The sequence below is a fragment of the Bactrocera latifrons genome, unplaced genomic scaffold (genome assembly GCF_001853355.1).
Source record: "Bactrocera latifrons isolate USDA-ARS-PBARC rearing strain unplaced genomic scaffold, ASM185335v1 scaffold_1, whole genome shotgun sequence".
NCBI classification, from domain to species: domain Eukaryota; kingdom Metazoa; phylum Arthropoda; class Insecta; order Diptera; family Tephritidae; genus Bactrocera; species Bactrocera latifrons.
The window spans coordinates 5,242,078-5,255,820 of record NW_017534407.1 but is presented as its reverse complement, the minus strand read 5'-3'; the positions used below and the strand labels follow the sequence as shown (position 1 = coordinate 5,255,820).

Here is a 13,743-nt window from a genome sequence, read left to right as displayed (position 1 = left end):
TTATAGTTTAGAAAAAATATATGCCGAAATATTGAAAACGCTGTAGATATATAAAAACCGTAGTAACACATTGCTGGTAACACGTTTGAAAACAACTGGTCATGTGTAATTCACACTTAGATATTAAGCAATAATAAAAAAAATCAACAATAAATTCATTTGTTTAATACTTCTGTGATTTACGAAGTGTATTTGTTATCAATGGCCTTAAAGAAAGTTTAAAAATAGTTGTCTAATTTTCACAGTTGACAGGTGACAGCTGATTGAGGGCTTGCCATTGTGGAACAATTAGTATATTTTTACTAGAACTTAGTAATTTCCATCACTTATTATTCGTTTTTATTTATAATAACTTCACCCAAGCGAACTTAAATGTTTTCCGTACACGACTGCTTTAGGTTATGTACCTACAAAAGATAACAAAATTAAGTTATTACACCTTCAACTAACGTTAGCTGATTGTCAAGTATGTATTATAATTTGTGCGTACTCATGCCGTTATTTTTGCGTAGTTATTCGTTGAGTTTTCTTGAAATTCTTTGGCTTTCTTTGTGCGCCACGTCGTTGACATTTGTTTGATGACCTTTGGAGCGCAATACCCTCTGCGTGCGCCATTTTCAGCACAATGAACGTATACAACCAAATTAGTTGATACTTAAAGTAAATGAGAATGTAAGTGCGTGCGTGCGTATTAAAAATAACTTTGATAAGCCCAACAATGGCGAGACAGTATGTTATAGAGGTTGTTGCCACACGAAGTCATTGCGCTGTTGCTTCACACACTACGCTAAGAAGGCATAATATGACAATTGCCAGCCTTGTGTGGCTCATTATTGCATGTTAGCGTAAATATTAGCAAAAGCGCAAGGGTTTACTTATTGCATTTATAGTGTCCCTTTACTGAGAAAACTTTCCTAATTTTCGAACCACACTTTATTAAATTTGAATTTCAGCCAATGCCTCAGCAACCAAACAAAATGCCACACGGACAGCGCAGACGCATCCAATCATGAAGTTAAGAATAGCATAAAGCCGAAAAAGCTGACGGCTGGTCTATAAACATGTGATTGTCACAATCTCCGCCACCCGCTCTACGTCTTCTTTTTAGCACTGACACGCACGGTCGCACGCATTACAAGCAGGCAGCAATATTCAAGCATGCCGGGTCTTGTGTGTTCTTTCATGGAATGAATCTTTCGGAGACTAAATTGAAGTTGTGGGTGCGTCCATTAAGCAGGAGCGGCAGAATGTTTATTTGTTTATTTTCTATATTAAAGCATTTATATTACAGTGGATACGGATTTATTACTTTCTCAGTTAAATATAAATACCATAAAAATACACAGACGAAAAATATTAAATTTTTTGATATTTCCCATATTTACTTGCGAAGATAAAATTGATTGTAAACAATGAAATTCTCCGCTAAAATTTTCTCTTTCTCTACATTTGAGTTAACTGTCAGTGATCATTAACCCTTTACGTCAAATGGCAACTTTTACCACTAATTAAATAATTGCAATTTTTTTTGATAAATTTATGAAGACTATAACAACATACACTGAAAATAATTACGAAAATAAATTGCACGTAATAGCTTCCAAGCAAAACTACCAACCAATGTTAATATTTAAGACTGGGATGCGGGCAATAACAACATCTTTCAACCCTAATTGCCAATTGCAGTCTTGTTTCAATACAATGTACTACCAGTAACAAGAGCAGTCACAGTCTGTGGGTGTAACAGGGGACAGGCTCGACAGTTGCTGCAGCCAAACCGGCAGCATTATATAGGTAAACACATACATACAACATCATGCAACTACATATACATTCGCGTGCGCGTAATTGAAAGTGAATTTGTCAATTTGATGAATTCGGCTCCAATTGAAAGGCGAACGAATGAAGTACGAAACGAAAGAACTAAAGGGTGCATATTGCGAGAATGCAAGCGCAAAGAAGGAAATAAAGTATAGAAAGTAATTGGCCACTCGGTTCGCAAAGTGCATAGGCAATTATATGCAAATGTAGCTATGTATGTGTAAGTTTTATGCGAAAAAGCGTATAGAACAGGAAATTATAATTACGAATGAGCAAAAGACACAACACACAACAATAAAAATAAATAAACACAGAGTGCTAAAGGAAATTGTAGAAGAAGTCAGCAAACCAAAATGTGGAATCTACTGAGATTGTCGGACGGACGGTAAAAGCATAGCAGCCGTATCAGCAGAAGCCAACCAGGCAAAGCCGGCCACGCCTACATATACCAGCGAAGCAATCAGACGAAAAATCATTGTGCTTCTAAGTCAAAGTGGCACAAATGCAGCCAGCGAGTTCCAGTTGGTGCTGCAATTGCGGTACATGAATGTTTAATAAAATGAGGCACTATTTTATTGAGATCAATTTGTAATAGCAGTAACAAGCAGTTAATAATAAATATTTTCGCTGAATAAATGTAAAGAAATATTTAAAAAAGTAAGTTATAAAGTAAGAGCCAAATACCAGTAAATACTGGTTACTAACCTTCAATGCATTCAAATCGATATCATCCAATGAGCAGTTCACAGATGGGGCAAGTTGCTGTTGGTGCGCCATTTTGATTTGCTATTTTCTGTTATTTCCCTTCCTTTTTGCGTTTGTTCACTTATCTGCCTTTTAAAGCAGTAATTCTTTTTTTATTTTTATTCTCTATTTGTCTTTTATATTACTATTATTATTCACTTTTTGTATTTCATTAAATTCTATTCTATTTTAATTCACTTAGGTCTCACACTTTATATTTTTCGCTCCACTTCGTTCTATGTTCTTCTCTTCTCCTGTTTTATTCATTTATCATATCCATCGCTAGTTTAATCACTTTATTACATCTACTTCTACTTTATTATCTTTGCTCTGTTTGGATTTTTTTTTTGCCAAGTTTCTAAATGCAAAAATGGAATTATCTCACTTTAAAGAAAACACTAACACACTGAGAAATTATAATAATCGATTATGAATTTAGATTGTTTTAGAAATTTGCATTTATAAAATTTGTTTCGAATTTCCACCTTATTTGGGGTGGGGAGCAGCAACAGCAGCAACAGCGGCTTCTCTCTTTTTTCGTTTTCAAGTACTCCTTTTGTTGCTTTCACTATTTCTCCTAATCTTCTCACGAAATTTTTATTTTCCACTGATCTTTTTCTTTGTTTTATGCTTGAATAAAAATTTCTTTTAAAAATTAACAATTTTCCACGTCTCAGCCATTTGGGAGGCGGCACTGGTGCTGAAGGCGACGATGACGGCAGCACCCCATAAACACACAAATCAAATGGAGTTTGGAGCGGATATGTTGTTGGTGCTCGCACTACCGCTTAAGTATTTATTGGTACTGTTGTTGTTGTCGCCGTTATTGGTAGCGGCTGCGGCAGGTAGACAACTGAAAACTGCCAGAAGAAAATTATGTGAAATTTTCTACTTCATTCGTCGCGACGAATATTAGCACAACAATTTATTATATTTAACTCTACTGCAGTTAACAACCACACTCAGTAAATTAAAAGTTTTCCACCGCGTGCACTTTTCCTCATAAGTTCCGGTTTGTAATTTTTTCTTCCACTAAAGAAAAAACTAATCTAAAAAGACTTTTTCTCCACGCCCGATTCAATTATTACACCTTTCCCATGAACGAATGAAGAATGAATGAAAATTTCGTTGGTCGAATTCGGCACAGAAGCGGCGAATTTGACAATCACGGCGAAGAAGCTGGGATAATGAAAATGAAAGAATGATAGAAAACAAACAGTGTTGAAATTGAAATTTTATTTTTTATTAAATTTTTAGAGCTATAAGAAATGAAAATTTACTGAAAGGTATAATGCTAAAAGTTAGGAAAAATTATAAAATCGCAGTTTGTAATAAATTTTTTAATAAATTCAAAAAGATTTTCACCCGAAAACTGTACATATGAGCCGGTAATTTTATTTGGCTTTAGTCTGAGCACTGATAATGATCACGGCGACATCTTAATGGGATATGTATAAAAATAATATTGAAGTGTTTAAAAAATTATGTATAGAAAATTTCAGCAACTTATTCTGTAGTTGACATAATGACTATAGAGGTTTTCTTTATACCAGTCTCTTTGTTATAATTTATTTTTGACCATTTCTTTTTATTATATATGTATATAGTATATGTAAAACCGCAGTTCTCAATATAGTTGTCACCCTGTACTAATACAAAATATTGTGTGTTTAAATTTATGGTTTCAAAGTTTTAGGCTTTGTTTTTAATTGCACGTACATTTAGTTTAATAAAATTCTGTAATATAAATTTTTAATAATTAATAGAAAATGATTTCATATTAAAGAATATGTAAAAAATTTGCTTTGTTTGTCATGCAACTCTGCTGAAATATGCTATTGTGAAATGTGTTCGAAAGAAGAAGCATATCCGGTCGTAGGAAATGCGCTTAAAATATTGCTAGTTTTAAAAGTATGTTATTAAAATCGAAAATTGTTTAAAATTTAAAAATTTTATAATTTTATAAATTTAAGTAAATTTTAAAAAGTATAGTGGTTATTGTTCTATAAAACCTTATAACTCATGGTGCACCATAAATACTTACAAAATAATGCATTCAACATGTTGCATGGTCAGTTTTGCAAATGCACATATGTACACACGGATGTGGAGCAGTTTGTGCTTATCTTTATAAATTTCAATAGTTTTTTGTATCCCGGATATTAAGAAATTGAAACAAATTGTCTGGTATAGTACTCGGAATAACATAATAACATTACAATGGTGTATTATATGTACAAATTCCTCATAACCGGACATTCAAAGATGCAGTGTTTATCCCGGTTAAGGAAACTAGCATCGAACTGGAAAAGTGCATAAAAAAGTGTTTTTAAAATGCTTTTTGAGGGTCGTCATCTGCAATTCGGAACCATATTTCTATTAAACTCTTAATACGTGAGACAATGTCAGTCAGGAGATAATTAATAACATTTATTAGTTAGTTATTACATTAGTTTCCGTTGAACCACCGCCAACCAGGGAGCACCGAGGTAAGTCAATTTATTTGCGGTGATCATTTTGCTTATTAATTTAAAAAAAACCGTCTCAAAACACCATAAATTAAAAAGAAGTTAGAAAAGCAAGAACTATATCTCGCTGCACTCATTTCATGAAAATTTGTCTATCAGAAATAATTTAAACGAAATATTACAAATATGGTGTCGTGTCCGGTCATTGAGACGTTCTCATGTCCGGCTATAGGAAGGAATTGAGTTTGTACAAAAATATGAAAACATTGTGTTCTTGAAATTGGTTCAGTCAGTTATGGGAGCTGTCCGGTTATGATGACTGTCGTTATTGGGGAATTTCACAATATATATATTTACAAATAAATACCATAATATCAGACTCATTGCTGTTTCTCCCTCGCCCAAAACGCCCTCTTCGCATAGCGTTGCTAACACCTCGAAAATAAATATCATTCAAATTGTCGTTATTTTCAAATTCACTTTTTTGTTTATGCAATATTTTGTTTTGCCCCCATCTGCTCCAAATCGTACGTGTAGCGATGTGCGGCGCGGTGTAGCGTGGAGATCGACGTCAAAGAAAAACAAAAGCACTAAAGCCGAACGCTAGCAAAAATTAATGCTCTCCAGCTAAATCTCGTCGCAGTTTTAATTCAGTTTTGAGTTGTTTTCCGTTGGGAACGAACGTGAATCTTGTAGCACGCGGACAGCGCGTTTATCAATTCGACATTTGCATACAATTGGAAGAGCATAGTGGTTGGAGATAAACAACTTTGTAAGCTTTACACTAACCAATCAAAATCTGTTTGGCATTTTAAGTAAATGAAAACGCTCGTGAAATGCAAGTTAGGAGAAAATTTTAAGCAAAAAGTTTGAGAAGAAAAGTTGGCTAATTGGAAAATTCAAGTGAGTGAGTGCAAGTGGACCTACAAAACAATGCTGCATTGCTCGCCAATTGAGCGTTTTACTAAAACTAGTTTTTATGCACATACACACACGAAGGTAGCATTACCTGAGCAGCTTCATGTGTAGGAATTTCTTGTGAACACTGGCATTGCGTTGCCGGTGTACGCAGTCGCTGCTACGGGCTCTGCGCTCTGCTTTAACGCTGCTGTTGCTGTCATCGCGGTGTAGTAAACACAAAAAGCAACGTGTAAAAGAATGTCTCTACAGCGCAGCTGAGCAAAGCAAGAAGCGCTGAGACAACAAAAAACGTAAGGTAACTGCGCAGCTTAGCAGCTACAACAACAGCGAGCAATATTGGCTTTTAAAGCAACAGCGCGCAGCGCACAATCGGAAAAATAAATACAAAACGGAAACAGGAGCAGTGACAGACAGCAGAGTCAGAGACCGGCTGCAGCGTAGAGTCGCAAAGCCATAGACAACATTCTCTTCTTTGCCGTCGTGAAGTCAACAACGTAGTTGTTACGCGAGCGCAGCGTTGAAATTTTGTTAAAATTTTGCCAATTGTTCTTACGCGTTTAATGTTAAATGTTTGTTGTATTATTATGTTCAAATAATCGTTGTAAAACTGAAGTTTTGTGCAACTAAATAAGTGTGAATTGTAAATTATATTAAATAGTGTAGGTAAAAGAACAAAAAACAAAACAACAAAACAACAAAAACCGACATAGCCACAAATGCGCGAGGCAAGTGAACGAGTGAAAATCGCCTTATTTACCGCCATCTTGCATTTCCGCCGCGTTGTGCCTTCTATGTACTTGCTTTGCTGTTTTTGCTGCGGAATAAATTCAATTATGAAAAAGTGGATCGCCAAAAGTCAGCGACAATGAAACAATATGAAAACGAATGCATGCAGTTATAGAAACAACAGACTAATATGTGAAATACGAGTAAAGTTGTGTTAAAGCAAAATATAAATAATTTCATTGCGCTGTATGTGAGAGAAATTTCAACTCATTTTTGTAACTTGCTTAAAGGCAAAGATCGAAGCGCTGTAATATTTATGCCTTTTACAACAACTTTAGCTTGTTTTCATAATTTGACGCAAGTTGCTAAACTCTAAGTCCAACCTTTCAGGAGATTATTAAAGTAAAAGCAGCATATAGAAGTTTTGTTTAAAGTAAAATTCATGTATGTATATTTTTGTTAGGTTTTTATTTTTATAAAAAACTTATTTAGTGATTTAATAAATCGCAACATGTAAAGTGTTTACTTGAGTTACAGCGAATCTATAAAAACCTTTTAAAATACTAAATATTTTATTTCAAACTTATTTTTGATCGGTCAATCTGAGTGGCAGCTAACTACATATGTACGTACATATATACAAACGAGTATATGCTATAGTGGTTCGAGCTGAATAATTTCTACGGAAATTGTAACAAGAAATCCTATTAAATTCCGTGAAGATATCTTGTTAAATAAAAAAGTACTGATTGGACAAGAATCCATGGGGAACTTTATTAAAGACATCTTGCTTACTGAAAAAGGTTTTCAAACAAGAATTTGATTTTGATCGTTCAGTTTGTAATCAAAAAACGTATGAACTAAGTCGATATGCAGACAGGCGGACAGGCGGACAGCAGACGGACTCAATCGACTATTTTTTACAAAGTTCGTGGCAAACTTAATATAACCTGTTCACGGTATAAATATATATTTTAGTGTTACATAAATCCTTATAAATCGTATAGACACTGTTCGGGATATAATACATATTTTAGTGTTTGATAAATCTTAACAAATCGTATATGGTATACCCGCCGATTTCGCGAGTTTTACTTGCGCTCCGCTTTTGGCTTACTACTTAATTCCCTAAGCTGTCTGCCGCGACTTGTTGACTGGCTTGCTGGCTAATTCGCTATGTGGCATTTGTTCAGCGGTAAAAATAGCAAAGTAGCAAAAGGCGACGTCGTATTTAAGCTATCGATCGCGTGTTTATGGAACTTGCTTCATGCTGTGCTACTTTCGTGTGAGAAAATAAGAAAATACTGCAAATTGCAAGTTTAACTTTCGATTTAAAGCAAATTGAATTGCGGTGAAATTAACTGAAACTTCTATGTAAAGTAGTATTGTATTGCATTGAAAGCAAAGCGGTGCAATAAAATACGAAAATTAAAGAAAAGAAAAGCTTAAAACAACTACAACAACAACAAATGTGAAATTAAGCATTATTTTCTGAATTGATTACTATTGTTATGTAGAATTACAGGTGAAGTTTGAAGCGTGAAAGTGAGCCGCGTCTACATTTAGTCGATGAAGTAAATGCATAGTGAGTCAGTAGATAAAATACTGCTCGTGCTAAAGTTGTATTGAAGCTGTTTAAAATCACAGTAAGCTGCTTAACGCCGACCACGACAACAATACAATAATAGCAACAACATTAATAACAAATACAACAACAACCACTACTAAACAAAATCGTAAAGCTTCATACCAAAAGCAACAAAAAACAAACCAGTACCAAAGAGGAGTATAAACGCATAACAAGAGGAATATAGTAAACTAGAAGAATTGAGGAAGATCAGAAAAATCATAAGGCAGACCAAAGCAGGAAAAGTAGAAAGGTTATGAAAAAAACCTGAAAGCAAAAAACCAAACCGCCGTGCACGAAATAAAATTGAAAAGAAAAAAATCTCGTTTTTCGGGTCGGTTTCAAATTCTTTTCACTGATTTAACAACCCGTTCGCTTGTTTAACTGCGCGTTCGCTCTCGCTCTCTGCAAACGGACGCAACTTTTAGATCAATTGCTATTGCGTTTACAGCGCAGTATTAGTTTCAACTTCTTATTTGCCGGTTATAACAACATTTCTACTCACATACATATAGTATATTCAGATTTACACATACAATATAGAATTTACTTTTGGAGTTCGTCGGCAAGAAGGGAGACAACGAAATTTACAAAAGAAAAGCAATACACAATAGTAGAAATAGCCAAAACTCCAACAACAACAATAACAATAACGAAAACAACAACCAAAATCAGCATCAAGTCATTTTATGTTTTTTGAGCGTTTTTTGCCTTCGGTTAGCTTCTCAACTTGACCTTTTTGGTTATTTTCGTTAAGCGACAACCACAGCTAAACAACAGCAACAACAACAATCCGACTAATAGCCACCGCCTGCTGCAGCACAAGCATAGCCAGTTAGAAAGTTACCAGTAGCCACAATAGTGACTATTCTCCAATAATTTTATTGCCCCCGCACGGATTAAAACAAAACATTCACGCTGGATTTGGGATACTACGAGGCTGTCAAAGGTAAACAATTACATTCAACACTATATAAACTTAACAAACCCGTTTACTTATATACTTATATAAATATGTTAATAGTATTTTATCAACAATAGTATTACTATTAATGTGGGCAGTTGTATTTTGTAAGAAAAGATAAATGATTTCATAGCTTTATTTCTAGGAAAATTAGTTCAGAAAAGTCGATCTCGCTAAGTTGCTTAGATATTTTATTTATTTAAATACATATATGCGTGAGTGAAGTGTGTTGATTTGTGTATGTGAAGCTTCAACTATATATTTATAAATAATATATTATGTTTATAGTCTATATTATTCTTAAGATTTTTTATTAGCTGTGCATATTTTCAAAGTGACAAGTTTTATGATAGTAAAGGTGCTGATATGTGATTGTTGTTATAGCTAAATAATTCATCTTTGAAGCTCCAAAAACACCCAATACAAAATTTGAAATAAAATTTTTTTTTTTTATAAGTTTGCATAGTTTGAATATTACACAGAGCTTTTGTAGCAATCCGTTTAATTCCATGTATAATTGCTTTAAACTATAATCTTTTGAAAAGTGTAGTTTTCAGATCGGAGTATGACATAGTAGCGCGCCCAGCTTAGAATTATTCAGAGTGCTGGATCTTTGTGACCTGTCCGATATAGGAGCCGTGTGATATAGGAGAGGAGAGTATAATAGACCATAGATCCCAGTGCAAAACCTAAATTATTTTCTATCTATCTTCTATGACATAGTAGATACTTTATAACGGTATATCTGTTGGGGTTGAGTTCACAATGACTTCGTCTCATCAAAGCATCAAACCAAATTCTCTCCACTTTGTCTTTCCAATGCGGAGGAAACATTTGTCTCTTGTTTTCATTCACAGTTAAAAGAGTCTGACACCAATCGAATCCGTTTCCAATCAGTCCAATCATCCTGAATTTTCATCGTTCTATAGTTTTATGGTTAACTTTCGTTCCTTTCTGTTAAAATTACTATCAATCTTACTTAGAATATATTTTTTGAAAACCTCAAGTTCCGTCTTGTTAGAGTTTGCAATTATTTCCACCATAACTTACAGCTATATTCCTTTTGACTTTGTATTTTTGAGTTTTTTTTAACTGGAAAGCATTTCAAATGTACTAAAAACAAACCACTGAAAAAGCTGAGCCCTATAAGAGCGGTTTCCGTGACAGTCGGGTCTACGCAACCGGAACAGACCCGGATTTTTATCCGACTACGGACTTCCAAACCGGCAACATGCCTCCAAATTTCTTTAGGAATGCTTTCTGCAAATGTATGTAGCTAGGTTCTTCTACACCTGTTCTTTCCAACCGAGAGAAGGTCTTCCTCTTCCTCTGCTTTTCCGTCCGGTACTGGATGGAATACTCCTAGAGCCATTTGGACAATAAAATCTATCAAGCGTAGCTCTCTCTTAATTCGCTGAACTATGTATTACATATATCCCCTAGCAAGTCAGAAAAATACTTTTTTTCGCTTTTGTCCCGGCTTTTTTTGTCGAGGCATTTTATTTCCTAGATTAAAAAATAATATACACATACAGAATACATTAAACAACATTAAAGTAGATTTATTAATCGATGATATTGGAGTCTTTTGCTCCCGTAGCCGTTTTCAAGGAGGCGCTCCGAAAAAGTACTCTGGTGGTGAGGAAGATTTTTTAAAACAAAAAAATATTACAACAGATTAATATAGAAAACGATCAAAGAACTAGTCGAAATGTTGATTTTTTGACAAACTACAAGCAAATCAATTTTTTTGAAATTCACATGTAGACATAACCTCTTAAATCCGAGAGGAATTAATCACCTCTGCTCTTCTTCTCCTCAACCTTGTGAAACAGTGAATATTTCTGCATTTGACAATCAAAGCCAGGCTTTAACATCTTCAACACTTGATCAATTCAGAAAACAGTCTAAATATATACTATATACAGGTATATATGTATGTACATATGTACTGTTACACTCACACTTGTCTGTGAGCGCCTTTCGGTGCTTCAGATTCGATTTCACTACAAATTGCTTTATTATATAAAATAAAAAATTTAAAAAAACAACAAAAAAGACAAACGAAATATTATTCTATTAACGCTTTCGCAAATGTTGCATAATCACCTTAAGAGCCACTTCACCTGCGCCAACCATTCGTGTCTACCACCGATCGTGCTTTATGGGCGCATTTACAGCCTAAGCACGAGTGTGTACATATGTGTGTGACGATCATTGTGTGATTTATTTATTTATTTTATTCACTTTTTGACAATTTCCCGCACCAGATTGCGATCATAATTGCGTGTAGCAAAGTAATAAAATAGAGAGAGGGTCGCACAAAGCAAAGCAACCACAACAACAACAACTGTAGTAGTAATACCAACGCGAACAACGACATTGCCAATACGAGCACGCGTGCAACAGCCGAAACGAAGCCAGAGATGAATTCAAAAGAATTGTGAATTAAGCTGCTGCACACACACACACGTGCAGAATGTGGACAATTGTGATTGTGTTGGTTAGCTGTTTGTATTTGTTGGCGTGTCTGCTTAATACAGGTGGATTTTATTATTGAGTTTAGCTTGTCTATTTATTTATTTAATTTTTTTTTTATTTTTGCTGTTTTTGTAAGTTTGTATTTTTTTCATTTTTGTAATATTTTGCTTTTATTTTTGGTTTTTGTTGTTGTTGCAATTTCTTGTTTTTTGTGATTTTTTGTTTTTGTATTTTTGTATTTTTGCATTTTTTTTTTTGGTTTTTTATTTTTTGGTCTTGCATTTCTTGTTTTCGTATTTTTCTTTTTCTTTTTGTTTTGGTTTGTGTTGTTTGGAATGCGGTGGAAGTGACATTCAGCCCGCCACACAAGCCGCGCTCTGCTCGCTCGCCGTTTGTTGTTCGGCTGCTCGGTTGTCGAAGAATTAACAGTAACAAAAGTATCGTGGAAACCTCATAATTGCACGTCGCGAAGCAGCAGAGCACACAAGCGCGCGCAGGCAACCCATTCCCTTTTGTTTTTTTTTTTAATTTTTTCTTCTTTTTCTAAATTTTTAGCGCATTGCACTTGCGGTGGGGAATGATTTTCATTCAACGCCAGTCCAGCCAGCCAGCTTAGTAAGACACAGGTGTTGCGCTACATGTGACCGCTTCGACTAAGCGCCTAACTGATGCTATGCCAAACAGCTTCATAAACTCCCCCCTTGCTCGCGTTGCTTCGGCGCATGCGTATGTATGTACGTGTGTGTATGTGCGTTACTGACATGTTTATTTGTTAAGCGAACTCGTTGTGACCAGTTCTCTTAGCCAGCAGCAATGCAACAAGATTTGTTTTAAATGCGTTTATACATATATACATACGTACTAGGGTGGTTCAATATGTACTTAGCCTTTAAAAGGAAAACCCAAATTTTTGAAAAAATATCTACTTTTGGTTCAATACGCTGGATCCGTCTAAAAAACTTTTTTCTGGAGATCTCAAAAGTATGCCTCCGTTGCGTCGACAAACTCCTCATTCGACTCAAATTTCTGTCTGGCGAGTTACTTTTTCATGATTTGAAACAAAGACAGTCGTACGAGTCCATATCTGGAGATTATGGTGAATGAGGCAACAGTTTAAAGCTTAATTCAATGAATTTGGCTGTGGCAATGGCGTGAATCAGGTTGTTGTTATGATGTAAGAGCGCTCATGAGTTTGCGAAATAAGGTCGTAATTGCACGTTGAATCGGTCCAAAAAGTGTACGAGAAAGGAACCGATTTGCCCTACCCGAAATAGTCGATGTAGATCACTCCTTGCAAATTCCATATAATGGTGGTGGTCACCTTTCCGGACGATATGAAAGTCTTCGCCTTCTTCGAAACAGGTGAGCCGTATGAAGACCACTGTTTTGACTATTTCTTAGACTCTTTTTGTGGAACGAAGTGGTACCACGTTTCTTCGACGGTCATTAAACGACACAGAAACTTCTTCGGATTATGCTTAAACAGCATCAAACTCTGCTATGACATCTCAGGCAAGGATGACTCTCAGGTTCATGCTTGCTTTTCTTGGCTGAAGTCAGTAGAAGAGGCACCCTTTGCCAGGCAGCTCTCTATATCCAATATTTTATTAATGATAAATAGATAATCCACATCTTCTGAGATGCTTAATGTCTCAGCTATGTCGCACTCCTTCCACCAGCGGTCTTCCAATCGTGGAGATCATGGGTTTTTGTCAGTGTTTCTACCGTTTTTTAACACCTGGACCTGGCTTCTCAAAAAAAAAAAAACGACCTGAGATCATATTAAAACTCGTTAAGTCAATTTTTAAAAATCTCCATTGTAGGAAAAGAGTAACTTAAAGATTTCCCTACCAAAAATAATAATCGAATATATTGAGCTTTCTTCAATATTCTACAAACCGGGAAAACGCTCGGGCTCCCCTGCGATCAAAACAAGACTATTAGTCTCATACATCAAAAATATTGACTGCTATCGGGAAGTACACTTACTT

General features: G+C 35.2%; 2 protein-coding genes across 11 annotated transcripts in view; one reads left to right on the top strand and one right to left on the bottom strand.

The window, feature by feature from the left end:
• Positions 1–3,663, bottom strand: part of LOC108964942 (serine/threonine-protein kinase mig-15) — a 75,626-nt gene extending 71,963 nt beyond the window's left edge. For 5 of the 6 annotated variants that reach the window (XM_018927036.1, XM_018927046.1, XM_018927018.1 and 2 more), the window contains exon 1: positions 2,527–3,663. In XM_018927036.1, the coding sequence (XP_018782581.1) occupies positions 2,527–2,598 (72 nt within the window). In that variant the 5' untranslated portion in view covers positions 2,599–3,663. The remainder of the gene's footprint in view (positions 1–2,526) is intronic. The other variant, XM_018926998.1, reaches the window with a different exon arrangement.
• Positions 3,664–5,695: 2,032 nt separating this feature from the next.
• Positions 5,696–13,743, top strand: part of LOC108978942 (spectrin beta chain, non-erythrocytic 1) — an 87,295-nt gene continuing 79,247 nt past the window's right edge. The window contains exons 1-2 of one of the 5 annotated variants that reach the window (XM_018949505.1): positions 5,696–5,805; positions 8,851–9,256. The gene's annotated coding sequence lies outside the window, so the exon portion shown is untranslated. Of the gene's footprint in view, positions 5,806–6,426; positions 6,614–8,197; positions 9,257–13,743 lie in introns of those variants that run through there. The other 4 variants (XM_018949490.1, XM_018949497.1, XM_018949475.1 and 1 more) reach the window with 4 other exon arrangements.